Below are 27,925 nucleotides of genomic sequence, written 5' to 3'. Positions count from 1 at the left end.
AAATGGTCATGGTCAGCAACAATACTGTGGTATTTAAACGATGCTAAGTTGGTAGTAAGTGCCAGGAAAATCATTGATACAAAGTAGGTAAGGTACTTTGCTTAGCATCTTGGAGCAACTGTGACCACATAATTTCCTCTGGGATTAATATAAATTACTCTGATTCTGACTGATAAGGACTGATTCATGCTTTCATGTCGCTTTTTTTTTTTTATTCTGACCCAACCATTGAAACATTGCAGGAGAAATTGACACTCATCAGACCAGGCAATCCATTTCCAATATCTAAGATAAATTGTGATGACTCCATGGAAACTATAGCTTCAGTTTCCTGGTCTTAGCTGACCGGATTGACATCCGTGGTCTTCTGCTGTGGATCCAAGGTTCACTTCTTCATACCTTAGTTGCAATGAGTGTTTATATTTCAGGTATACCGTTGTCTTCCTAACAGCTCAAAGCAGCCTGACTGTTCTTCTCTGAACTCTGGAATCAACAAGGCAATTTTTCCCAAAGAACTGCTGCTCAGTGAATATTTTCTCTTTTTTCAAACCAGTCTCTGTAAACCCTAGAGATGTCTGTGCAGGAAAATCAGCAGCAAATCAGCAGTTTCTGAAATACTCAGACCTGGCTGTCTGGCACCAAAAAACCATGCAACGTTCAAGGTCACCTAACTCACCTTTCTTCCATGTTCATACGTTTTAAATGTTTCCATATGTTTTCTGGTAACTTTGCCTGACTGCTGAGGGTTATTGGTTTCAACAGCCACATGTGCTGAGAGTCAGCAGAACGAAAAGGAAAAAAATGCTGTCATCTGTGAAACCAAAACAATACCATGAAAGGTGTTAAAAGATGATATAATACTTGGGAGAATTCCGATTCAGAGTGTTAATATGAGCAACGCCTTTCATTGAGAGATCATTTATACTTATATTGATTACAACATGTTTAAGATTTAAAAGCCATTTTTAGCGTTTGATATAAAAAAAAAAATATATCACCCTGTGCAGCTAAGCACACTTGCCTCTGCCTGGGAATCAACAAGGTGTTTTGAAACCTGCAAGGAAACAAAACAAAAGGAGGATGAAAGCTATGATTTTTTGAGAAAGTGCCGAAAGGGTGACTAAGGTTCTGAGAAATGCAGAGTAAGAATGAACCTGTGGGCATGCATATCACTCAGGGCAGGAAGAGCAGTCTCAAGGACTGGACGTGACTTTATAAGAGAGCAACACCCTCTGTCTCTCTATCAGGGAAATCCAGGCCAGACCCAGGATGACTTCATGCTCAGATCCTCTCAGTGAGCCAACCACCCAACACAATGTTATCTGCAGATAGAACTGGACACGCGGTCAGCCATCTACTGGCAGCCACCACCGAGGTGTTCTCACATATGCTACACTGGCAATGATTTATAACTTGATCGTGTTTCTTCGAATGCATCTGGGACACTTTAAGAATGAGCAGGAAGCCATAAAACATAGCCACGGTAAAGTGTCTAAGACAGAAAATACACAACAACAATTCATGAACATACTTAAATTGTTAAATCAGCTGTAAAAGTGCCTCTTGCTTGTTATTTATTTGATTTAAAATAGTTCCACTCAGGGGTCCATCAGGCAGAAAGAAGCAGTCCTAAACTGCTTTTTTGTTGCCCTTGCCTGGTGGCTGCATGTTGCACTTCTGCTGGATCTGACCAACAAAGCTGTTCTTTCATTCACTGTTTGTTTTTAGGGTTATATAGGAGGCATACTTAAACACACCCCGTGTCTGTCTTCAGCCATCATACAAACTGAAAACATATGGGCTAAATTTGTTCACACACACACACACACACACACACACATGCATACACACAGTACCCATCTGTCCTCATGTCTCAGTTAGTTAGTCGTCTTGGGTGAGGGGTCACACAGATATCCCTCTTCCTGCATTTGTTAGGCTCCTTCTCCACGGCTGCACACTGGGATGCTGTAATTCTACCTTGGTGGCGAAAATATGGCATTAAGTCCATGTTTCCTTCGGCTCTTTCCATATCTTGATAACCTTGTTCTTAGGAGGGTGGAGAAGGAACTGACAAGGCCCTCTGCATGGATTTTGTTTGCTTTCATTTCGACATTCAAACATTCAATAATCTTATAAAAGCTTTTGGAATAGAAACACTGATAGCTGACTTTACAGTATGCCTCACTGACGTTTATTTGAGGCCCCTGGGTATTTTTTACTCCATGTAAATATGTTAATATTTGATACAGATGCAGAAAATAATGGCTTTTCTTTAAAATACAGTGGGCTACAGGTCCATTTACTCTCCAGCCTTGTTTTAAAAAGAAAGTGTGCCGCTTGTTTTGACAGCATGTATTCAAACTGTGCTTATTTTGCCATATGTGGCTGTACAAACCAGTAATTTACCCCCCAGCATCAGCAGCAGAATGTACAGCTGCTAGAGAACATATGGAAAGATTTAGCAGCTAAACCCTGAGCTCTCAGGAGACAGTAGAGATTGAAACAAAATGTCAGACCTACATTTTAACAATCTTTAGTGTTCTTTAATGTTAATAGAAGTTAATCAAATAAGTATTTTAACTTAATAACTAAATATAATATAAATCACACTCTTGTTTGCTAACCTGTTCACCGTATTAACTTGAAAGGGTATAACACAGTCACTGACCACATGGCTACTTACATCTCTTTAACCGCTCAGGAACACAAATATCTAATCAGTTAATGAGTGTATTTAGGTGTGTAGGCATGGTCAACATGCCCTGAAGTTCAAATTGAGCATCAGAATAGGGAAGAAAAGTGATTTAAGTCATTGATACCAACAACATTTCACGGTTGTTGCTCTGAGTATTTCAAAAACTGCTGAGCTAATGAGAATTTCCTACACAGCCATCTCTAAGGTTTACAGAAAATAGCCCAAAAAAGAGAAAATATCCAGTGAGCAGTAGTTCTCTGGGTAAAAATGCTTAATTCATGACACAGACTCACCAAAACGGAACAACAAAAGACTGGAAAATGTAGAATCGAAGGACTAATCTAATTTCAGCTCATCTCTTGCTAAAGGGTGTTACCACAGCAGGTTGCTTTGCATGTTTGATTTAGCGGTTTTACACCAGAGGACCTTGCTGGCACAACCTAAAATGGAGCTTGTGTCTCCAGCTGAAGTCAAACAGCTGTATGCATCTAAATAATTTAGAGTCAGCTAATAATATTACAGTGTGAAGTTTAAATTCAAACTATTTGTTATTTAATTTATGTGATTTATTTAATCCTCCAAATTTCAAATGTAAAGTGAGGCCTTTGAAAACAACCGTTATCATGTAGTGTTGTTTCTCTGTGGCATGTCACAGATCATGAGCCAAAAAAGGTTTACAGCCCACATCCCACATTCTCTCATTACACCATTGAAAGGATCGCAACTGAACTGTACATAGTAGTCCGTGCCAAAGCCATTGGTATTACTCAACATACTCAGATAGTTCACTTCCTTTATGACTCCTCTACCTGTGCTACTGTTATTATGTGGCTTGACAGTAACACAGGTAAAAATTTAAAACAATTTGTAGCAAAAGCAAAACAAGAAATAAAGACAGAGCGAGTCTTCAGAAGTGTGTTTATGTTTGTAAGTTTGTTGCGCCCCATATGAGAATGTCACAAAATCAGGAGAAAATTCTAATTTCCCAGCGTTGTTCATTTACTTCTTGTATCAACAATGACGGCTTTGTCGTATTAATTATGTGATGCTGCCTCAGATGCACACATTCAGTGTTGCCATAAAAACACAGACTGTGATCAGTGCAACTGTGAACAGAAATAACAGTGGAACGAGGGGGTCCTGGTCCCTTTTCCACCGTTAGGCAATCATTGTAAATGTAATAAAACCATGTTAAAGAGAAGTCCTCACTGTGGTACACATGATGAGGCTGTGAATATGAATATCCAGCCTTTTTGCCATCTGTGCCACAATAAGGACCAAAGTGTTGTTGGTAAGAATAGAGCTGATCTCACTTTGTGGAGACTTATGTGACGTCTAAAATACAACGACTGTGGGCCTCTTGCAATTTCGACCTTGTTGGTTCAAAGCTTTGTCGGCCTATAATGTGCAGACAGCACGGCTAATCACTTAGTGCCTCAACCACATGCTCTGCACGGCTTGTCAACGGAGCGACAGTATTTTAATAATAACCAATAGTTCTCAGTAAAAACGTGTGGTCTGTGTTTCCATTGGTCTTGAAACATACTGCCTTGAAAAACTGTGTCACTATCACACTAATAAGGTCTTCTTTTTACTTTACAACAGCTTACGATTGGAAACTCATGGCTTGAGTAACTGTTAAGTCACTTATAAATGAAATATCAATACAGTATCATTGTCATTCGTAGTGTTTTCTCTGTTTTTTTTATCTCTCCTTGAGTAGTGTTTTTAAGATAGTGATCATTCTCGCTGGATTTGTGTGTTTTTTATCTGATGTGACATTCCACTGCTATCTTCACATCACCTGGGAACCTGAGTTTCATCTACTATCAGGCTCCTGATGTATATCTAGCTACCACTACTTCATGCCATTCGCATCAATGCTTGACTTCAATCAAGATTTTGCCCCTTTTTATTCCCTGTAATAATATGAAGCAAGTTTAACATACACAGGATATCTTTCTGCTTTTTGCCGTCACTTATGCTAACATGAGGCTGAGCGATCGTACAATACTTGTTATCTTGACAAGCTAAACTGGAAATTATCATTGTAGGTACAGTCACATGAAAGGGGTGGCGCTAGCAGCGTCTGGTCTCATTTTGCAAGGAAGATAAAGCCATAACATCAGGAAAATATGAAGAGGTTAAACATATAGCCTAATGCATAGCTGATATGAAGATACCAGCCGGGTACTATAGCAATGTAGTCTATATTACCATTATATATACCATCATGCTCCAAGGAAGGCAATCTCTTTCATAAAGGCTGGAGAGAAACCCCAGGTGCACCCACATTTAAACAACCGGCCTCCTCAACACAGCCTCTGATTGGCAGCTACAGGCTGACCTGGGTAAACAACTTAAGTTCCCACAGCACATTGCAAAAACATCCCTCCGGCCAGATATGATCATTATTTCTGAGGCCTCAAAAGAGCTGATCATGCTGGAACTCACAGTGCCCTGGGAAGAGCGGATTGAGGAGGCCAATGAAAGGAAACGTGGAAAGTACCAGGAACTAGTGCAGGAGTGCAGGGGAAGGCGCTGGAAGACTTTCTGTGAGCCCATAGAAGTGGGTTGTAGGGGCCTTGCGGGACGATCACTCTGCAAAGTCCTAGGCCGACTGGGTGTGGCTGGGGCAGCCAAACAGAGGGTCATCCAGGCTGTGAGCGAAGCGGCAGAGATAGCCACTTGGTGGTTGTGGATTAAGAGGGCTGATCCGTGGGTAGCTACTGGTACGCAAGTCGGGGCCTGATCACCCCGGCTGGGTCACCTGGGTGAGGGTGTATGATGTTGTGAGACCCGAAACACCTGATGACCCCAGGATACATCACTGAAGATGCGTACCAGTGCATCCAGGAGATGTGTCTTGTATAATATTGGTGCAGTATTTGAAACACTTTATGAATATTTGAAGACTGGAAAGGGCACACTGTATTAACAAAGTTTAGCCTATTTGAAGGTTGAAAGTGTCCTGACTATATCAGTTAACAGGGTTTCAATGCCCTGACATTTAGACACAGAACAATCAGATGGATTAACAATTAATATTGTTAATCCATTAAATTAATGTTTAGAGGGGTGTAAGACAGTCATAGTTTATTTCACCTGCAGGCCCAGTGAGTTTAAACCATCTAAGAATATACTAAAGATTAAATGTAAAAGCAAAATTCAACCACATACTTAGATTTTGTGCAGATTTGATGTAAGGTCTACTAGAGGTGTAGCATTTTAGGATCATTCATTATGGCATTTTTGCTGTTAACAAAGAAAAAAGAAAAAAGAAATAAATCGAGAAATAAAGTCAAGTATCTATATTGATGCTCATCAGGGAAAAACATAGACATGTGCAGACATCCAAAGGATCAGGAATGGTGACTCAGCTGATTGGTAAGTAGGCGGTGACTTCGTACCTGTTAAGGTCAGAGGTCAAATTTATTTATAAAGCACACTTCCAGAAAGATGATGCTTCACAAAGTGCTTAACAATATAAAAATGCCATTAAAAAGAAACAATATATAAACAATAATAACAATATAAAACAATGATAGGATAATAAAAGAATTTAAAAAATAACTAAGACTATTAAATAAGACCAAAATGCTTGGGTCATAGTGTGTTAAAAGCCAGGACATAAAAATATGTCTTCAGAAGTGATTTAAATTGATCAAGTGTTTGTGCACTTGGTCAGGTCTGAGACCTGCCACAGAGAAGGCTCTATCACCACAAGATGTGAGATTAGTCCGTGGGATGGATAGCATTAATTTTGAGCTACACCTCATGACTTTTCCTAGAGCATAAACAGAAAGGAGCTCAGACAGGTAAGAAGAGGCTCGGGCGTGAAGTGACTTAAAAACAAAAAGTAAAAGTTTAAATTGGATCCTGTAGTAGACAGGCAGCCAGTGTAGGGAGGCTAAAGCTGGAGATATATGATCTCTCCGTTTGGTACCAATGTTAATATGTATTCTGGGAAATCTTCTGCAGACTTAAGGTGTCTGTAGCAACAGGTTACCATGGTGATAAACCCTGATAAGATTTGTTATTCTGAAAACCCACCATTTCCTTAAGCCTGAACTTAGCTGGATAACCCCACTATTCACTGTAGATCACTGTGCTCCCTCAACTACAACTAAAATGAAGTATTGTGTTTTTGTAATGAAAATGTTAAATACGCATATTGCAAATAAGTTATAGTAACAAGTCTAGTAACAACTAAACCCGTGTTAATTACTTGGTTTATAGTGGCAGGATCTGCACCAATCACCAGGATTGAGGAGGACACTGATTCTGGAGCACATGGGACTACGCGAGCTAGACCTTGGGAAATTGGCCACCGTATATATGTCTCTTTGTAACTCAAGAAAGATTATCATTAGCTCATGGGGTTATCTCTAAAGCATGATCTTAGTTAAAACCTGCCAAAAAATTCACTTTGAGCGTATTTTATGTTTTTGTTTTGTTTGTTTGTTTTAATTTAAGACCCAAAATATGTGTAGTGGTTAAGAAAAAACATCTGGAAATATCATAGCTAAATATGCTTATTGGTAGTCAGTGGCATGACTGTGTATTTCAAAAAAATTATCATTGAGCCTCTGTGATCTTCTGGCCCCGTCGGCTGTAAAACCAGACACACTTCTGTGCTGGAAATCCTGACATAACCTTAGGAACATGTTTCACTATTATACTCATAAATAAATAAATACATAAATGAATTAACAACATTACTAAAAACCGCCACTTTCGCTGGATGGACTGAGGCAAAGTTGTAAACTGCCCTGTGGGTTGATCATCTGAAATTTTGAATTGTTTCTGGAAGTGACATTCTGGGCCAACACTTGTCTGGGCTTAAGAAAAGAGGGACCCATCCGTTGGTTATGAACTCACAGCTAGAGTCTGTGGTGATATAGGCGTACATACAAGCGCATATAATTATTTTAATTACATTAAACAACCTTGACTTTCCGTGTTGAGAATTTCCTACTGTGGATTACAAATTCCCTTTAGTGGGTGCACATAAGGCTGTGATGACCATTCAGAAGTACATGTCCATCAAGCATGGCTTCCCTTGGACTTGGGTGAGGCAGGGCTGAAATGTGCAGGGGTCAGACTCTCAGGCTATTGGGGAGGGTTATGTTAATGCATCCTGGCAGTGTGGGATTTTTCCATCAAACACTCAAGTACAAATTCTGCATACTACGCTCACTCATAGAAATTCATATAATGCAATCCTCTCCCACTCTTGAGCTCACTGTCACACATACACACATGTTCAGACCTCATCCTGGCACTACTGAGAAGCTCTAAGCGACAAGATTACTTGAAGTCATGGACAGCACTTCTTTGTTACAAATCTCTTCGTGCTGTTATTGGATGTGAATGCTGTTCCGCTTCTAAATCCATCCTGATGTTCAACACAATGGGACCATCAGAGCACATCCTTTAAACTGTGGAAAGCTTCGTAATTAGGAATTAGCAACAACTTTTCCATCCCTTCAAAAAATGGAGTGAAGCTGACTGAAGCCTTTAAGGGGTGTTAGATACTCCATGGGCTTTTGACGAAGGAAATGAAGGGAAAAAAGAGTAAATTATTTAATTAATGACCAGCAACCTTTGAAAAATGAAGAAGGAAAGAAGAAATATTCAGAAACATTACACCCAGACACATTTCTTTAAATTAAGCTTGCATGGGAAAGAACAGACTTATATAAAACTAATGTAAAACATATATATGGCCATACTGTATGTATATGGGTGGGGGTACAGCAGAGGTCATACCTCCTCGGGCCAGAAGTTAATGAGTTTGTCACAAGATCCTTCTTACTTGGTGCTCCTGCTATTTATACTTAAAAAAATTTCCAGTTCCACAGTCAAAGGCACAGTTGTTAAAGAGGAGAATTTAACCATTCATATGACAATTTAGGCCATGAAATTGGCAAGGATAAGAGGCCCAAATCAGTAATTAAGAAGTTATGGGAGTCTTTGAATAGAATAACAAGGTCGATGGAAACTCTTCTGTAAAAGAAAAGTTTGACTTTATGGTAAATAATCCTATTTGCTTTCTTGTCAAGAGCCTAAGTATTAAATGTGAAGGTGCAGTTGACAACCTTTTGACAAATCCTGAAGAGTTAAGAAGGAAAGTCAGGTCACATGGGCCGACAAGTTAAAGAAAAGATAACACAAAAGGTGACATATACAATTTCAGAGATAAAATCAACAATCAAATCACATCACATCAGAATTATATACAAATTATCTGAGCACTTAGAGGTCCTACTTCTCTTAAACAACATGGCACATGGTGGCACAGTGGTTAGCACTGTTGCCTTACAGCAAGAAGGTCCTGAGTTTGGTTCATCAGCCCGGGGCCTTTTGATGTGGAGTTTGCTTGTTCTCCTTGTGTTTGTGTGGGCTCCTTCCAGGTACTCCTGCTCCCTCCCACAGTTCAATCGCATGCATTTAGTAGGGATAGGTTAATTGGTAACTCTAAATTGCCCATAGGTGCAAATGGTTGTCTGTGTCTATGTGTTAGCCCTGCAACAGACTGGCAACCTGTCCAGGGTGTACCCTAAGAGAGCTGGGATAGGCTCCTGAGACCCTGAAAAGGGTCTTTTGTGCCACATAATCAAATGGATAAATACCCATGTTTATTCTGAATGTGTAAAAAGTAGATACAGTTGCAGACGTTTGATGGGAATACTTTACTGTGGTCTGTGAATAGACATTTTTATTAAGGGTTTTTCTTTGTCCCAGAATCTTGAGACAATTAGACAGAGCATTAAAACCATTTCAAAAAAGGAAGACTGGACTACAATGCTTAAAAAAAAAAAGGTCTGTAAGTCTGTAAGTTAAATCTGCTTTTCTTTCCAGAACCTGGTGTTGTTTAGGAAAAAAAAACAATTTGTACATAATAGTAAACAAAATTTTAGCTCCCAGCATTTTTAGAGTTTTATTGGACACTCATCAGCGCTGAAGACCTCGAGGCCTCAGTATCGCTAAAAAAGACAGTTAGGCAGTGTAATCTGGTGCAAGCCAAATCTTCATTGTTGATATCTGACTTAGAATAATTTCATTTGTAGGCTTTGAAGTATCCTCTTAATTAAATTACCAGTAGAAACTAAAAGTCACAACATTTTTGGTACAGTAGTTGTACCTCTTATAGCTTGAGTTAAAGCTCCGCTCTTCAATATGCTGCATAATCTTTGTGAGAGACTATTATCAAGTAAACGACGACAACTTGATTCAACATAACAAACCCCACAAAAAATTACCTTTAAAACTCTGTATGTAGACCTATTGTAAATTTAACATTAAAATCTTCTCATCAATAATCAAGTTCAGGTAAACCTTGTAAATTGTCCCCAGCAGCTCCTCTCTGTTCCCAGCAAATAACCTCGCGTCTGATTACAGGACCTGTTTAATCTTCATTCCTCCCTGTTGTGGTTATAGGCGTGGGTACGAGGCAGGTTATTTCCTGGCCAGGTGCAGTAACTTCCTGGAAGCCAAGCTAACCAGTCTGGTGTTGCTGTTACATTTTCTATGACGCTAACACTGCATAATGGGTATAGTTCCACATAAAGTACATGTATTTTCCTAAATGACCTAGTATTATTTTTAAAATGAAATGTGAAGTGGTGGGAAACCTGAATGTTTCTGAAAGACGTTAAGGACATGCGAGAAGGGAAGTTATCTGCCTGTGTGTTTTTGCTCTCAATGCTTCATTATAACCGTTGGAATGGCCTCCAGCAAGGAGGAATTAAACCTGAAAGATTCCTGTTATATAATAGAACATGTGTCTGCAGGCAGAGGCCAGTACAGGGGGTCCTCGGCTGACACTCACATTACATTCAGCAAACAGGGAAACAAGGGAAGAGGAGGATGAGCTATTTTGGTTTTGTTTGTGACTCTTTGTTGCAATCCCAAACTTCACCAACTGGTTGCAGGTCTGCGTGACTTTTGAGGAGGGATGAAGGGAAACCTTGAGACGAACAAGTGAACAAAGCAGGTACGGTGTTTTGACCAAAATCTTGATTCTCCTGTGTTTACTGGTTTCCTGAAAACACAACTTAGAGTAAAGTTGTTGGTCGTTGAATTAAAGCTAATCCCATTTTCACTAGATAATTTGGATTTACCTCACCTCATTACAGTTTACATCTCACACTGTGGGAATTTCACCCTGAACACAGAAAACTCAGCAGTAAACCCAAGAGTCGCATGGTAAATAACTGTCTTGAAGTTTACTCTGACAGGAATTGCCATTGATCCCAGACAAACAATTCAACTTCCCCTTCCAGAGAACGCTTCCCAGCAAAAAATAGAGCACCAGGGATGTAAGAATTAAGGGGGAGTGTGGAGAGGAAGAGGAGGAGATGGAGGAGGAGGAAGCGAGAGAGAGAGAGGGAAAGAGAAGGGAGGTCCATGGGGGAAACACTCTCTCGTGATGCCCTGTTTTTTCTTCTCGTGCCCCCTGTGTGGACAAACAGCTCGTGGTGGGAAGACACGACGCTCAGATGCCGGCGTCAAGAGTCATCTTCTGCTGATGTCCACAAGAAGGTGGTCCTACAATCGCGCTGTGGTCATCTACATCTACACCTGCCATCTGTCCGCTAACTTAAGGAAGACTTAGTTCCTCTGAGGGACCATCTCTGCTTGATTGAAAGCAGCTTCTCGAATATCGGCACTAAAGCAGAACGGTGGGTAAGCATAGAAGCCTCTAATAATACTCAATGACATTTCAGTGAAATGATGCAGACCGTCTGGTAAAAAGCTGCGAGCATCTTACTAAAGCAGTCTTTAAGGGAGTGATGATATCTTGAAGAGAGGTACGATGGAGTGAGAGGCCTGGTCTGTGTTAAACCCCCTGTCCTCCCCGGCAGGTACAGCTGTCAACCCACTTACGTTAACTCTTTTCGTCTCGCTCTTCTTCCCTCGTGGCTTTCATATAAGACAAATATACTCAAACAAAGCACAGTACTGGAGGTAACCTAAAGCACAGAGCCACCAGCAATGCATACCTACTCAATGAAGACTTTAAGAAATCGTCATCCCTGTGCCGTGATAATTCTACTTTAATGCTAGCACAATTTACCCTTACAGTTTCTGTTCTTCTACAGAGAAGTGATAAAAATCAAATTAATGAGTTGCCTGTAGATACCAGTTACTCTTCTGAGTGTTCATAGAGAAATACAGGCGAAAAAAAACAAAAAACTAAAGGACTCTTTTGTTCAAGCAGGCTTGAACAACGGTGGAAGACATTTAAATTCTTTAGTAACAGTGCTACGGAGCACAACTGCTCTATTATAAGCAAGTCTTTCATAATCAAAGAGGCCTCTTAAATACACGGGCGGTATTTAATGTCGTAATGATACAGTTTGGGGCGTTTTTTTCTCCTTTACTTACTATTTAGGGATTTGTTTCAAAGATGAACTGTACATTTCTTTTTAACTTACTCCCCAAAAAGTGCCGTTTTTATGTAGGAAATAAGAACTTTTAGGACTTCATATTTCAAAATAACAGATTTATAACTTCATGTGATGCTCAGTAAAAAAAAAAAAAAAAAATCTTACTCTGTGATTTCAGCAGGATATTCAACCTAAATCTGTATCAGTGTTCCTCTGTTTGACATTCAAGCACCAACAGCTGATACATTCACAATTAAAAGTAGCCATTAGCATGTCTTAGTGTGAATCGAGACTCCCTCTGCCATCATAAAAAAAGAGATTTGTTTAAATACCTGCCAGTAAAAGATAAAAGATTACCAGCTCGCTAATCTGAAAGCAGTGCCCTATGCCACGGCTGAATGGTATGTGTATTACTGAGTATATAGACTGTCTTCAAATAAGTAAACACCGAAATAAAAATAGATAAAACTGCTTTTCATGATCAGGAGGTTGTTAGGAGGTTGTTTTGCTCCCTGAAACACCTTGCAGCTTTCTGGCCTGAAGGTTCCAGCGTAATGCCATATGCAGCACAACAATAGATCATAACAGGGCTGTGGGTCTGTGTACAGTAGTGGGTAGATGAAGAGCCAGACAGCCATGTAAGGTAGCAGACAGCACATCGGCCTGCTGGCTTCTGCTGGTGTGACTGATATATGGGAGCCCAGACCCGTGCGGGTCTGTAAGAAGTGGCAACAGGTGACTCACATGAGAGCGAAGAATTCTCGCTCTCGTGCCAAATCAGATCCACTTTGTAGGTCACCCTACACCAATCTAACACCAGCCAGCGTGCCACTATAGCTAAACTTAAACACGCTCATCCTCGATTGTAATCCTGGCATTTCAGGAACAAGTCCCTAACCCAAACAGCTGCTGCAGGACTGGGACTGACTCTGGAGACGTGCTAAAGTTCAAGCATTAGAAAAATAAATACGTGTGTGCATTGTAACTGGGAAAAATAGTACGAGAGAGTAAAAATAACCAAGTGTGAGTGACTTCAACTTGTATATCCTTATCCACTATGCTATTGATATCTAACTGAAATAAGCTCAGAAAACTTGTATGTACTGTTTTTAACACATGGCGGTTCTGTAGTAAAGCTATACTGAGGCTGTTTCATTGAGAGGAACACAACACAACACAACCAAGGTCATAGAGTAAAATAGTGACAAGAGTAAAAAAAAACTTCAGATAATAAAGTTTTATTGTATGCTATACCTGGTTAGAGGATGTGATAGAGATGAATATCACTACAATATATCATAATTTTTAGATTTAAAATTGAATTAAAAGCATAACAACCCAACTCTGGTTCATGTAAAAACAATTAGGTGCTTAAAACACAATGTGCACCATTAGTGTCTTGCTGTTTATTTAACTTTTTCCTGCAGAAATCTATGCAGCGTTATGGATTGTTTTGTTTTTTCCCAGCACTGATCACATTTCTGACACTAAAAAACCATCTTAGCGCATGCAGCTCATTACAGAGGCTTTATAAATGCATCAGGCCTTATAGCTGCCGATTAAATATCTTCAAATAACGCACATGACCATTTTCTTCCCTAGTTTGGCTATTCAGTTAACAGGGTTTTGTATGCTGGTAACTCCAAAATACAATTAGGCCAAATTTGTCCTTCCGTAGGAAAGAAATGACTTTTCCTGATCTCTTCAGCAAATCCTTTCAGACACGAATAACACGATTGTTCTTAATGCACAACATACGTTTTCCTCCACTGATGGTAGTCTAAACAATGCCCCATCAGAGGGAAGCGAGCCAGGAAAGTGTATAACTCACCACCTTACTGTCTGTGTGCTTGTGATGACAGCGCAGATCAACCAGTGTATCCTGATCCCCTGAGAGCATCCGGAGTCTGTCAAACACGGCTTAGTGCTGAAAGGTGCACATCACTGAAGGAAAGTTTAAATCAACCCTGCCCCCTGTTGTTACCGGGCTGTGGATACACTGCAGGCTGAGGGGGAGTTGGAAAAAGAGTGTGTAGTTTATAAAGCTCATCAGTAAAATATCATCAAAAGGATTTTATTGTCTAAGATTTAGAAACCACAACTGAGGGAATGTGCCTATGTCTCTTTTGTGTTATGACACAAGGTGACTCTGGTGGGCATAAATTTATAGCAATACAAACATAGCTTCGTGTTCCTGTAAGATTTCCCTAGCCTCGGGCCTTGCCACCAGCCTCACTGGTTCTTAAACAAGCTCCACCGCCCTCTGGCACCGCAAGAGGGAGAGAAAACACACAACAATTTTCCTGTTGGTCTACAGTGAGTCACAGCAGCAGCCATCACCTCTCAGTGAAGTAGCTGCTGCTTTTCTCTTAACTTGTCTCAGCTGCCTGACTGATGTTCTGACTGGAAATTACAATAAGGCTGCACACTGTGAGCCCGGTTTGAGTTGACCTTGCAGTGCTGAAACATCATCGTTTTTCCTTCAGTTCGTAGAAAGCTAAGCTTATTGTTTGGTTCATCACAGGATCCCTCCACCACATAAACATTCCTTCTGTGAAGCTCTCTCAGTGCAAACACAGGCACTTCGATCAGCGTCAAAGGAAATAAGTCAGGGATACGTAATGTTGCATTTACGCACTTTGCTATTTTGAATACAACCTAACTAGATTCTCCATTACTCCTCCATTACAATACCACTGAGATTATAAACAGACCTGACAGCTGTGATGGTGCACAGGCAAAGCGCACTGTTCAGAAAAGGGCACAGTGGATCACAGTAAATCCCTGCAGCACAGGTGTGATCGACAACCAGTAGCAGTAAAAGGCACTTTGACAGAAACGGTTCATAGGAGCAGCTCGTCTCTGACCTCCACCCCTTTCACCTTCTGCTCATTTCAATGTCTTGCTCCTGCTGTCCACAGGAAATCATATTGTTTGAGATTGCTTCCTCTGAGAGCAGGAAGAGGTATTCGAGGGAAGGAGACCGTAGCCAAGAAAACAGCCTCACACCACTTGTTCTGAATTCTGCTTTGCCTTCCTTTCTCATCGCTGTGTATGTACACCATGTGCCCAGACTGACGGACTATAAGTCCTTTCTAAAAGAGGCAGTTTACGCAATCAAATCCTGCTTACAAGATATCAGCATCTAAATGGTGCACAGCTTTAGAACCACGGGGGGAACTTTGGCAGCCTTGAAACTAATATTGCATTAAATTAAGAAACTGTGTGAGAGTCTGAATACCACTGTACCATTGTACAAATAGATTAGGGAACAATCAGTCTTCACCTAATCTCCCTTTAAAAAGCAAAACTCATTAAAAACGTGTATCCTCTTAAAGAACATCATTTTACAAAATGACTTGTTCTGGATCTCTTCTATGCTCACGGCTCGAATCTGGGATTCATTTAGAAAATGACACATGCAAACCAGCAAGAGATTGTCACATAGTTTGTCATAGCCCAGGGGGAAATGCATTGTTACCCAGGTTTGCACAGGTTTGTTGTCAGTATCAGCTGATAAGAGCGTGGCTGTTTTAATGTGCAGTCTCCTGTCATTGTGCTGGCTGGATTCTCAGTCACTTCCTCAACTCTGCGGCTGTTTGCGATTTACTTCCAGTAAAGATCGTGAGCTTTTTATCCGTTTAAGGCTCTGGGCCAGCTGCTGTCCAGTTATCCAAGGTGTCAGATGTATGCTGGAAAAATAGCACAGCGCAGTTTTCCTGTGCTGCGCATTGGCTTGTCAGCCTTGGGCTGTGGATGGAGGTTAAACGTTTCTTTTCCAAAATGTTGTCATACTGGTGTTTTGTTTTCTACCACTCTGTGCTGTAGAGATACGGAGCACAATGCCCTGATTTTCCATCTTATTGCCATATATATACTTCATAGAGACACAGAGGGAGGGGGCGAGACAGATGGTCATGGTCATTTAGACCATATCTCGCTGTCACACATAACCAGAGTCAGTGTTAGCCAGTCGATTCAAAACCTTGCACTGTGGACCAAACAGCTATTTGCTATGGAAACAGCTGCTCGAGGATTTCCTTCAGGAAGAGATGAGAGGTGGTAAGAAATCATATTAACATCCCCTGTGGCTTTTGTAGCTCTCTTTCTCTCTCTCTCTCTTTAGACTTGTGCTTGGTTAACTTTTAGTTTTATGTTCTGGCGTTTTATTGTGAAGCACTTTATCTTGAAAGGTGCTGTATAAATAAAATCTTGCTTACTTACTTTGCTTGTAGGGATTATACTGTATATAATTTCCTTCCATGAAAGTATATTTGGCTTTTGGCTCCTTTAGAGTAATGTCTACATGTTCTGCTACACCACCAAACAGAGCATTAACTTCAAATGCGTGACGCGTTGGAAAAACCTGTTGACCTGTGACCTTCAACCCTTTTTTCTTTCTGAGGTGTTTTAACCGGCTTTTATTTCTTAATTGCGTAGTAAAAGCTAAAAGTAGCTACATGCATATTCAGCCCATAAATGTTAGAAGTCACCACTTGATCCAGTTTGACAGGTTTTCTTAACCCCTCCATGATGGCGGTCATCTGTGTCACCCATAAAGCTGTCTAGTAAACCGCCTTATAGGGTCATTCTCAGCTGAGACTTCCCAGCCTGTCACTGCCATGTTTGGATCTTACCCAGACTCTCAATAATGCTTAAGTCAAGAGATTAGTTTGAAAAAAAAAAAAAGAGAGAGAAGAAGCAGTCTGACTGACACCTCCAGATAGATGGAGACTGGAATCTGAAGGAGGGTTTCATCACAGCAAAGGAGAACAGTGGCCATCTAAGCCATTGCACTGAAATTGTGAGTGGTGTGCCGCGGGGGGAAATGGGAAATGTCCAGTTCAGGCCAGGTCACAGCACTGAAAAAGGGCAAAGTCTTTCTGTGCTGACTCGCCCCTTTGATGGAGGTGTGTTTCGCTTTCTGTAATTTAATCTGTTTTAATAATTTGGAACAGGACAAGAGGGAATGTAAACACACATAATCTAATGTTTAATAATAATATTATTATTTTCTTTTACATGGCTACCAAATTTCTTCTCCTCTGTCTGTCTCTCAGGGGAAAAAATGGCTGTTCTCATGTGACAGTATCCAGCCCTAAAGCGATTCACAGGCAGAGAGGCTATTTTTGTGCCACACAATGCCACTCATACACCAGGTCATTCCCATCAGCGGGAATGCAGATGACCTACAGCTGTCACTGATTGTCTGCTTGTATTTCTCTTTTCCCCTTTTCCCCCTCCTCTTCCACTCTATTCATCCTCCACCTCAGAAACTCCCCCTTTCCCCCTCCGGTGCACCCTCTTTTCACCTTCCCCGTTGTTCCTACCAGCTCTTTGTGCTTCAGGTGTGCGCCCAGGCCGTGAGTAGTGATGGGGGACTGGACCCTCCTGGGGAATTTCCTAGAGGAAGTCCAGGAACACTCCACTTCGGTCGGAAAGATTTGGCTCACCATCCTCTTCATCTTTCGTATCCTGGTGCTGGGCACGGCGGCAGAGTCCTCGTGGGGGGACGAGCAGAGCGATTTCCTCTGTGACACCCAGCAACCAGGTTGCACCAATGTGTGCTACGACAGGGCCTTCCCCATCGCACACATCCGCTACTGGGTGCTGCAGATTGTCTTTGTCTCTACGCCCTCCCTCATCTATATGGGCCACGCCATGCACACAGTGCGCAGGGAGGAGAAGCGGCGAAAGAGGGAGCAGGAGGAGAGAGAGGCGAGAGGTGAAGAGGGAGGAGACCTGGAGGGGGAGAAGGAGTACCTCCAGCAGAAGGAGAGCGGAAAGGAGGTGGTTGCTGACGGGAGTGGCAGAGTTCGCCTAAAAGGGGCGCTTCTGCGGACCTACATCCTGAGCATTTTAATCCGTACAATGATGGAGGTGACTTTCATTGTGGTGCAGTATCTTATCTATGGGGTGTTCCTCGATGCGTTGTACCTATGCAAGGAATTGCCCTGTCCCAATCCGGTTAACTGCTACATGTCACGGCCCACGGAGAAGAATGTCTTCATCGTCTTCATGCTGGTGGTGGCCGGCGTTTCTCTGCTGCTCTCTGTGTTGGAGCTCTACCATCTCGGCTGGAAGAGCATCAAGAGGTGCATACACAAAAAGATGATGCAAAAGAGCAAGCAGAGAGCTGTGACGGTAGCAGTGTCTGCAGCCTTGGAGTCCAACACCTCACCACAACCCTCAGTCTCCTGCACCCCACCTCCTGACTTCAACCAGTGCCTGACAGCCCCCGCCTCCATAAACCGCATGACCTCCATGGCCTCTCATCCCTTCAACACCAGAATGGCGCTGCAGCAGAACTCAGCCAATCTGGCAACTGAGCGACATCGTAGCTGCGACAACCTGGAGGATGATGAAGACTTCCTCAGGATGAGATACAACCAGGTACCAACAGGCCTGCCCAATAACTGCTCGCCATTGCCTCTGCTACACTCAGTGTACTTGAAGGACAAACGGCGCCTGAGCAAGACCAGCGGGACCAGCAGCAGGGCTCGCCAAGATGACCTGGCAGTATAAATTCACAAAGTGTGGTGGATGAGGAAGAGAGGAAGAAGGGCTGGACCTTCGGAAGAAATGTGTGTCTGGGAGATAGATCTCTGTGATGGAGGCATGAGCTGAGGCTAACTATGAACTGTAGCACCAAGGCCTGACACTTGAGCACATGTGATGAGTGGATAATGTGAACTTGACTTGTGTGAGCTTTGTGTCCTAGAGCTCTAAAGAAAAACTGCAAAACAAGCTGTAAAGGAGAATAATGAGAACAGAGTAACAGGTTTGACACCTGACTATTGCACATTAGGAGTAGAGAGTCCTTTCATTTTAAACCAGTTAACTACAGATTAGCTGATTTTTGTCACACACAAATGCAAAAAAAAAAGAAAAAAAGATTTGCAATAAATAGACAAGATCGCAGTATGGTAGAAACTGTGAAGCTCTTCGATAAAGTGCCTTATCAAGCGTCAGAAATATCTATTTCCTTATGACATTGTTTTTGTAATTATTTAAAAGCCGTGGTAGAGACTGTCATTTGAACCACTTGTTGACCTGATTGCACTATACCTGCAGGCAAACATAAAAACCTAACTCGGAAATAATAGCACTGCAATCTCAAAGCCTGTCAGTGAAGTCAGTCCTATACTAGTCAGAAGTCTTCTGTGCACAGAAATGAGAGAATGTAGCCTTTTACAGGATTTTCTTTTTGAAGGTCCCTCAAAGAAAAAGCAAGCGGTCCTGCTTGGATGTTGTTATGAATGGATTCAGCCACTAGGTGGCAACAATGCACTAGCGTTTCCCCCTTTCTCTCCCGGAGCCATTGTGTTAAAAGTGTGTTCCTAAGAAGTGTGTGAGTCGGTTGGTGTCTTTGAATGTATTGTTCTTGTAGCACAGTAACTGCGCGGGTAGTTCATAACCATGTTGTGAATATACGTCTTTACAAGTGGAAGATGATTTTTTTAAAATATATACATGTATATGTACATAAACATAGCATAATATTTGAAGAACTGTCCATCCTGCTGTACATCCACTGCAGTCTTTGGTTATTTCACACACACATTTATGCAATAACTGTCATCGCAAACCCACAACAAATAAATAAATCATCAGCTGTACAATCTGCTCTGTTGTTCTCAGCGTGTGATTTATTCAGTGCCGTACAACACTTGCCTTTGATTTGTCTGTCGTATGAACATAGAAAGACTTTAGTATATGTAAATATGCACACACTAAACTGTTAGAATTGCACAAGATGAACATTTAGAACAACTAACATTTAAATAACGTGCTCAATGCAGAAATGCTGAAATCAAGACAAAGTGATGCAATTTCCAGATCCGAACAAAGATGAAGAGTCTCCAGCATTTCTGAATCACTGTACCATTGCTGCAGCGACTTTCTGTTTGCCGTCCTCACAAAGGACCTGCAGGAGACAGATTGTGGAAGATAAGCAATGTTTACACAAACAGAGACTGTCTCGCCATTTCTGCCAGGATGCTGAGGTCTGGTATCCAGCTTAATCTGCCACATGCTGAAGCTGAATTGGAAAATCCTTGTTGCTTTTGTATTATTTTTATTTCTGTGGAACCTCAGAGCTTTCTGAGATTGAGCTTCACAGAGATATTTGTGTATTCTGAGTTAGACCAGGATGGTGATAGCACATTTGCTGCTTAATAAAATGTTTTCCTGTCTTCTTTTCTAAAGGATTCATTTTTAAAAAATAGTTTGAAAATTGTGCAAGAACCAGAATCAGCTTAAAAGGATATAAATGGTCATACATTAAAGAAAGACAAACACGAGACTAAGCATCAAACTAAAATTAATACAAATGTAAAACCTACAAGGAAGTTTATAAGTTACTCTACAGTGAAAACTATTAAGTGTTATATATCTTTTCCAATTGGTGTCCTTTTAAGACCTCTTTCCAAACAAGAGTAAGCTCAAGGAGATTTTGCTTTACTTGAGTTATGATTCAGTAATGATTAAGAGGACTCTGGCAACATGGAAGATGAAGGTCCCTTCAGTGTGACTGGAATTCGTGAGCAAGTCATGCGTTAGGTATCTCTACGTGAATGCGTGACTCACATCTTTTTTTTAAAAAAGTTAATTCCTGAAAAAAAGTCTTCTTTTTAAAGATCTTATATAAATATAAATGGGGCATGTTTCTTGTTTTTTTTTCTGCAGCTCTGCTTAAGACTTTTGGAAATTTAATTTAATAGATTTACATGCTGTAGTTAGAAGGAAAAACTGGGGGGAAATTCAGACAAGTATTAATATCTTTTACTAAAATAAAAACAGCTAAACTTGTTGATATAACACACATAGAATAAGTACGTTTGTGCCATAAGACGGCTGAGATCCAGATCAGGGTCAGCCCTCTTTTCTTTACATTTTCCTTAAGGACCTGAACATTCTTATAATTTTTTCTAAATAGTCTTAAGCAACAAAACTCCAGGCTTTTTTCATTAATTTTCCTGCAACTGACCAAGAAAAAACTCCAGCAAAGCCCTGCCGCAGGACCTGAAGTATGCATCTGGCCCTTTTTTATTCATCTACTGTTCACTGTAGCTTCATCAAAAATGCTCTCAGTGAAAGGGTGACTGTCAAGAAGCTGCTTTTAAGGAAGGGAAACAGAGAGAAGGTGCTGAGGTACGCCAAATTACGCAAGAAGTAGACTGAAAACCTTGTCTCGGGAAGTTCAGGCTGTGCTTTAGAACAAAGGTGGTCATAGCAAATATTGACTTTCAAGCTTGTCTGAACTCCACAAACTCTGTTTTACCGTAATGTACTGCATATCCATTTTTATCTCAAGTTATAATTTTTAAAAAGAATTGTCTTGGGTTGCTCAAGACTTTTGCACAGTAGTGTACATTTGCAATTAAAGATTACAACAACAACAAAAGCCCAGAAAATCCTCGCTTTTGGATAAACAAATTGTCCAAATTCGAATATATTTGATCTATAACTTTATAAAATAGATTAAAGTAACAAATCCTCTTAGTTCGAAATGCAGATACAGTTTCTTCCTGTAGAGGGGAGTAGCGTACTTTGGTGGTGTTCTCCCCTTCAAGTCTCCAAACAAAAACAGAAGAGCGGCAGTACTCCGAGGGGATGTCGGGAAATGTAGTTTAATCTTCACCTCTCTCTCATTTTCTTCTATTCTGAAGCATTATTTGCCGGCCTACAGTTACCGACATGACTTGCGCCTCTGTACTGGTGGAAACTTAGTTGCTGAATGACTGAAGTGAATTTTGTCATCTCCCGGACGCCGTGTATGTTTTAATCGAGGGTAACACTTTATTCTGTATCTGTAGGTAATGCCGTGGCTGTGTGGTAGCAGTGATCTTCCTTGGTGATACTGGCATCGAGGCTGACAGCAGGGACTTTACCCTCTGCTGCACCTCGCTAGTTTAGAGTTCACCTCGGTTAGCTCTGTTTTCGTAACGTGTTTCACTGAGTTCCTGTTGCCTAACCTGTGCCCTGTGCTGTTGAAATGCTAATAATCTGAGTTTTATAGCAGAAGTAGATAGTGTTACAAAAAAATAAATATTTAATGAGGAAAACGTCACATCCTGGGGAGCTCATTGCACCAGTGTTGCACCATCAGAAACCGTCAACTTTTTTTTTTAACGTTGATTCTCTACACTCACGCTTCTGTCTGTAGTAACAACTTCCGCTTTACTCAATGTGTTACAGTTGGCCACACCATCATCATCTCTGACATCCCTGACCGTGACAGGAGGTCTAACTGTGCCAGGTAACACAGGTTAGTGAAAAGAGCAGAAGCAGCTGTTAGACTGATTTTAATGGCCTAACAAAGGCTTTTTAAATGTGAGGCTTTTGCTGCTTTTCTTGTCTTGTTTATTTGAAATCCTTTGAGTTTTCACAGTTTTGTATTGAAAGACTGATGAGGATTTGTGACTGCTGATTAACTGATGTTGTTCAAACAGAATGTCCAAATAATTTAGTTTAAAAGAGTTTTAAATGGATGTTTGTATGTTTTCATAGTCTCTTAAAACCATGCACTTGGAAGCTTTAATAGTTTTTAGATCAAATTCCAACTTTCTAATCGATCTCTTATGTAAGGGACACAGACTGTTTCGATCCTGTGCATATGCTTTATCTCACTCTCAGTGGCTCTGTGGTGACAGCTGGTGTCTTTTGTTCACAGCACAGCCATGAAGGGACTTTGGGGCGGAGCGGCTGCGTTAGGGTCGGTGTCCGTGGCGTTTGGCTCGATGCTGTGGTCACAGCAGAAGACTAAACCGGAAAAGGCTGCTACGGGTTCCAACCTTGCTGACACGAACGCTGATTCCCCTTACGAGCTAAAGCTGGTCCAGATCTTGTTCCGGCACGGCGCCCGAACGCCCCTAAAGTCAATACCTGATATTATGGAGGTAAAACTGTCTTCCGTTAAGAGCATGTTTTGTAGAAAATGATGTTTCACACATGAAAAAAACTGCAAATTCTTTTTTTCAACAAAGGCCCAGTGGGTGCCAATGCTTTTGGAGCCACCGCCGCACACCAGCATCGACTATGTAGTGACAGATCTTCAGGGTGGCCCCAGGCCCCCGGCTCCTATAGAAGACAGCTATCGGAAAAACATACTTAGTGTGAGTCATTGTCTTTTTTGTTTTTTTAAATAGGTGTGATGTGGCTGCTGGCTGTCATCTGGCTTAGTTGACTTTGACTCTCACTATGAAAATGATGGACTAAACCTAATAATGCTGCTTTGCTTTTAGTGGTATGACAAAGTTAATGTCTGAACACATTTCTTCTGGGCTTTCCATAGACCTTATGTGTGTAGCACACTTGTTACTCTCCTCAATTCATGTAGTTTTTCTCCATCTAGTGGCTTAAAGGTGCCACTACAGACATCACTGGCCTGAGCTCACTCACTCGCCGCTGAACTGTACGTAGAGCTTCCTATTGACATATCGTGTCCGGTCACAGTGTCCGTGGAGCTGTTACTTTCCTGTGCTGAGAGCTGCTTTGCTAAAGAGGTTTAACTTCACTGGATTTAGCTTAGAAAACTAAATCCCCCAATATGGACTCCGGCCATTCTTGTACCACATCCAGCCCGGATTCCTGCATGTGATCACAGGTGTGTGTCTGCCCGGCCACATCTGTGGGTATATAACCTGATCCTGTTTGTTGTGTTTGGCAGGGTGGCACATTCCCTGGTCAGCTGACCACACTGGGCATGCAGCAGCTGTATGAGTTGGGCAAAAGACTAAGGGGGAGATACATTGAAGAAAGCGATTTCCTTACCTCCACATTTAACCCAGCTGAGGTCTAGTAAGTGGTCCAAATCATAATGAGGAGCAAGGAGAAAAAAAACCCTCATATCTGTGCTCTGACATTTTGATAGATTGGGTTTATGAGTGCAAGTACAAAGGATATGAGTTTAAATGCTTTTACTATTTTAGAACTGGGTGCCTTCCATGACCTATTTTTTTCCTCCTTATTTCTAGCGTGCGCTCCACTAATATTGTGAGGACCATTGAGTCTGCCAAGTGCCTGGTTGCAGGGCTCTTCCAGCAAAAACAAAAAGGTAGAGCGGAGATGTGCAGTATGTTACTTATCCCATTTTTCTGTCTCATCTCATCTGTTTATTTAATTTTTCATTTATTTTGCAATTTCCTGTTCTACTTGCAGCAATTGTGCCTATTTTAACATCGGAGGCCGAATCTGAAATCCTGTATCCTAACTATCACGGATGCAAGATGCTTAAAATCCTTTGCGGGTATGAAGAGAGTGTGTTTTCCTAGCAATAGAGTCCCATCAAGCCTAAACCATCCTACTGGAGCCTTGAAATAATGTGCTGTGGAAACATTATGAGCAGAGTTGAGGCGCCTGTGACAGGTTGTCACGGTGTATCTGTGTTTTGTGGCTGACACCGCGTGTGTTCTTTGCAGCCACCGCTGGGCAGAGTCGACCACTCTGCCAGACATCGCGGCAGACCTGCAGAGCATCCAGAGCGAGCTGGGGATTGCTGCTCACCAGAAAGTTGACTTCATCCTCATTAGGGATGACATGGTTGCCAGAGAGGTGACACTGCCACATTGTGATTTATGTGACTTTTTGCCAGCTCTTGCCACAAGCTATCAGAATTACATAGGATTTACTGTAAAGACGTGGCCAGGAAGCCGCAACCTCGCAAGCTGCTCCTTATGTAAGATGAAACTCAGCATCAGAGTTCATTAATCTTCTTGAGATCCAGCCTGATATTAACCCAGATATTAAGATTGACAGCATGTGTCCATGTGTCACAATAGAGGGTGAAATCACATTTAATGAGTAGGAAGCCGCAGTTTTTCTGGAGGGTTCTCACTAGTCAAAGTCAGCGGTGGTGTCGATGTCTATCTGTTGTCATTTAATTCTCACAGACAAATGAAATCAATGCATTTAGCTTCATGCTATTTAAACAGAAATTATACGGAGTTATTTGAAGACTTGCGACTTGTTCCTTTGCATTAACAGACACACGGCCTGCCCTGCCCTCAAGTGCTCGACACCTGGAGGGATAAAGTGGAGCAAAGAGCCGTGGATATGATGTGCCATATCTTCGAGCCCAGCAAGAGGTCAGATTAACCAAAGTCACCAGTCCCAGGGGCTTATCTAAAAGGCCAGATTGAGATTTACCACTTGTGCATTCAGCTTCACAGGCTGCCTTTCTCTTGCTGTCTGTGGCAGAGAGAGCTTGCAGCTGTCTGTGGGACCTCTCTTGCACATGTTGGTGGACAACATCGAGGAGAAACTACAGGGCACCTCATCAGAGCCAAGCAGGTTGGACGCGCATTATTTCACACATAACTGTGGTTGGTCTTCAAATGCTTCACTCTTGAAATGCTCTCTCGAACAGGAAGGTGTTTTTGTACTCCGCACATGACACCACTCTGATTCCTTGTCTCTTGGCTTTGGGGATTTTTGACATGAGATGGCCACCGTATGCCGCTGATCTCACTGTGGAGCTGCACCAGAACCGGAAAACTAATGAGGCCTTTGTTAAAGTGTCATATGTAGGCGAGGTAGGAGCTGAGAATGTGTCGCAGGATGAGCAAAAACAAAAAAAAAATTGCATTTTTTTTTTCTTTCTATAACCTCAAGTTACTTTTTCTTTCTGCAGGATCAACTCATTGGGGGTTGTAGTGCAGTCTACTGCCCCTTGGAGGAGTTCAAACGGGTCCTCTCCACGTACTCGCTGAGCCCTGAAGACTACCACTCGCACTGCAACAGAACCGTAGGCCCGACCGAACCCTGAACCTTGAGCAAGCCTTCGCATCGGCACACCGCTGACAGCCAGCACGCATCATGCCTTTTTAACATCCTCAGTCCTCTCTCCATCCAGCCGGCATCAGTCATTATCATCTCACTGTCAGAGCACGCTGGAGTACAGCCACTTTTGTAGAGCTTTCGGGTTACACCGCTTGCTTTCAGGAGTCAACATCATCTTGTTACCATGGCAATCGCATTAAAGGTGCTATAAATGACATTTTGAAGCACTGAATGGTGCACTAGAGCACTGGCATCTTAAGACCAAAGCAATCACCCCCCCACCCCCTTTCTCGCTGCAATTCATTTACAAACAGAAAGGTTGTGCACACGTGAGCCAACAAAAAGCATCCAGCCCCGACCATCACTCTATGCAAACACAGTAAAAGCCATTAAATGGCTGTGATATGCTGCATGCCCACCCACCATCAGCGGCACTTTTCCCATATTTTTTGTCCTGCATTCAGATTGGATGTGTGTTTTTAAAAATAAAATAAAAAACACAGATTTTGTTTGACATCTTAGATGGACTAACAATTGATGGGGTGCTTTTATTGCGCTTGGTAATGTCATAAACTGTAGTAACATTACCTTGACTTCCCCTGCCTCTTCTGTTTGTGCTCTTTGTGGGGGTGGGGCACCATGTGAATACTCTGAACTGCATTCTGTCTCTTTATAAATGCAGGGAGGACAAACATTTTCAAAGGGAGGGACTCATACACTAACGCACAGTGGCTACAAAAACAAAGACACTCATTTTACAACACGCAGGAGGCTTGCAGCTTCGTCCTCTGCTAAGATCATCATCACTCCACTACATCTGTATGAATAGCTTTTTGCTGCTATATGAAAAACCCGATATATAGAACCTTTAAAATTAAGTTAAACGATTAGTTCAATAACAGCTGAGTGCAAAGTGGAAGAGTGTGATAGATGCTTTATATTTGAATGCAAGTTAAGCTTACTGATTAAGGCTGAAGTTATTTTATACTTTCTAATTGTTAACCCCACAATTAGCTTCGTTTTTAAGAATAAACTGGTAACTCACCTGAACAGGAGTAAGGTTTACATTTGTTTGGGATTCTTTATGGTTGCAAGCATTTGCTGCACTGGGAAAATATAAAGCATATGTGAATGCTGCAAAGAAAATCATGTTTTTTGCAACTAGGGGACATCTCAGTCAGTAAAATGATGTGGTTTGTGTTTTTAATTAACTTAGAAATGAGGCCTTTATGGCACATTGGAATGTATTACATCAGGCTTTAGTCTAGCATTGATATTTATTCATAGGATAAATTTGTTGTTTTTCCTCTTTTTGGGGTGGTGTTTGTTAACATCTCCAACAGCATTCTCAACCTTTCCTTTACACTTTTAAACAACTACTGCAGTTATGCATCACACTGATATATGGACAGGTTTGTATTATGTGGCCTGTGTCTGATTGCTGATTAAATTATTCCATCAAATCAGTTGCGCTCCCAACTGTATTCATCATATACGATTCGATCATTCTTCAGGGAAGTATAGTTTAATGTACTGGATCAAGTGTTTAGAAAGGTGTGGAGTAGAGACTGTGTTAGAACACTTATTCTGCTACATGTTTTGAATGCAACATTTTGCCTCCTTGTGAGACCACAGTGCAATGCATGCTTGAATCACACGGACCCAAGCGTTGCGCTGTTCCAGAAACACACGTTGTACCTCATCTGTGGGAGGTTCCCATGACCTGCCACTCAAAATGTAAAGATTTATTTTGGTTTGGTGTGACATGAATACAGATTTTAATCAATATGGAGTCTTTGTTTTTCTTCTCCCCCCTGTAAGCTCACATCTTGCGAGAGGCTCTGAACTATTCCCACAGGCCAAATGAAACTTTTAAAATACAGGTTAGAAAAACCTCAAGGCCTCTTCTGAAGCTAATGGAGAAGCATTTGAACGCATCAACAAGCTTGAATCTATTTTAGAAGTGTGGTGTCCTCTGAAAATAGTCTCACTTAGTACCTCCTGATAAAATGTCAGCATATCAACGCTGCTCCTTAATATGACTTGCACTTCT

General features: G+C 41.5%; 2 protein-coding genes across 7 annotated transcripts; both read left to right on the top strand.

Annotated features, from left to right (window-relative positions):
- The first annotated feature begins 11,040 nt into the window (after positions 1 to 11,040).
- gja5a (gap junction protein, alpha 5a) lies at positions 11,041 to 19,716 on the top strand. 2 transcript variants are annotated; one of them, XM_082507827.1, is made up of 2 exons: positions 11,041 to 11,382; positions 17,364 to 19,716. In XM_082507827.1, exon 2 carries the CDS (start codon positions 17,464 to 17,466, stop codon positions 18,613 to 18,615), a length of 1,152 nt encoding a protein of 383 aa, XP_082363953.1. In that variant the 5' UTR covers positions 11,041 to 11,382; positions 17,364 to 17,463; the 3' UTR covers positions 18,616 to 19,716. The 2 variants fall into 2 exon arrangements, with proteins under 2 accessions (XP_082363953.1, XP_082363954.1); XM_082507828.1 differs by having other exon boundaries at positions 11,041 to 11,386.
- Positions 19,717 to 21,736: 2,020 nt separating this feature from the next.
- Positions 21,737 to 27,658, top strand: acp6 (acid phosphatase 6, lysophosphatidic). Of its 5 annotated transcripts, none has more exons than XM_082507819.1 (12): positions 21,737 to 21,866; positions 22,291 to 22,351; positions 22,766 to 22,991; positions 23,079 to 23,207; positions 23,762 to 23,892; positions 24,069 to 24,148; positions 24,253 to 24,340; positions 24,513 to 24,645; positions 25,078 to 25,178; positions 25,291 to 25,383; positions 25,460 to 25,625; positions 25,724 to 27,658. In XM_082507819.1, exons 1-12 carry the CDS (start codon positions 21,830 to 21,832, stop codon positions 25,856 to 25,858), a joined length of 1,380 nt encoding a protein of 459 aa, XP_082363945.1. In that variant the 5' UTR covers positions 21,737 to 21,829; the 3' UTR covers positions 25,859 to 27,658. The 5 variants fall into 5 exon arrangements, with proteins under 5 accessions (XP_082363945.1, XP_082363949.1, XP_082363946.1 ...); XM_082507823.1 differs by having other exon boundaries at positions 21,785 to 21,883; XM_082507820.1 differs by having other exon boundaries at positions 21,785 to 21,883; positions 22,291 to 22,360.
- Positions 27,659 to 27,925: the final 267 nt, after the last annotated feature.

Source organism: Aulonocara stuartgranti (genome assembly GCF_965226115.1).
Source record: "Aulonocara stuartgranti genome assembly, chromosome: 16".
Classification (NCBI taxonomy): Eukaryota; Metazoa; Chordata; class Actinopteri; order Cichliformes; family Cichlidae; genus Aulonocara; species Aulonocara stuartgranti.
Note: the sequence above shows the minus strand (reverse complement) of the source record. Positions and strands in the feature narration are given on the sequence as shown.

Coding starts and splice junctions, on each gene's coding strand:
- acp6 (XM_082507819.1), top strand. CDS start 21,830: ATGACTGAAGTGAATTTTGTCATCTCCCGGACGCCGT. Junction 22,352..22,765: donor AGGAGGTCTAACTGTGCCAG/GTAACACAGGTT, acceptor TTTTGTTCACAG/CACAGCCATGAAGGGACTTT. Junction 23,893..24,068: donor TTTAACCCAGCTGAGGTCTA/GTAAGTGGTCCA, acceptor CCTTATTTCTAG/CGTGCGCTCCACTAATATTG.
- gja5a (XM_082507827.1), top strand. CDS start 17,464: ATGGGGGACTGGACCCTCCTGGGGAATTTCCTAGAGGAAGTCCAGGAA.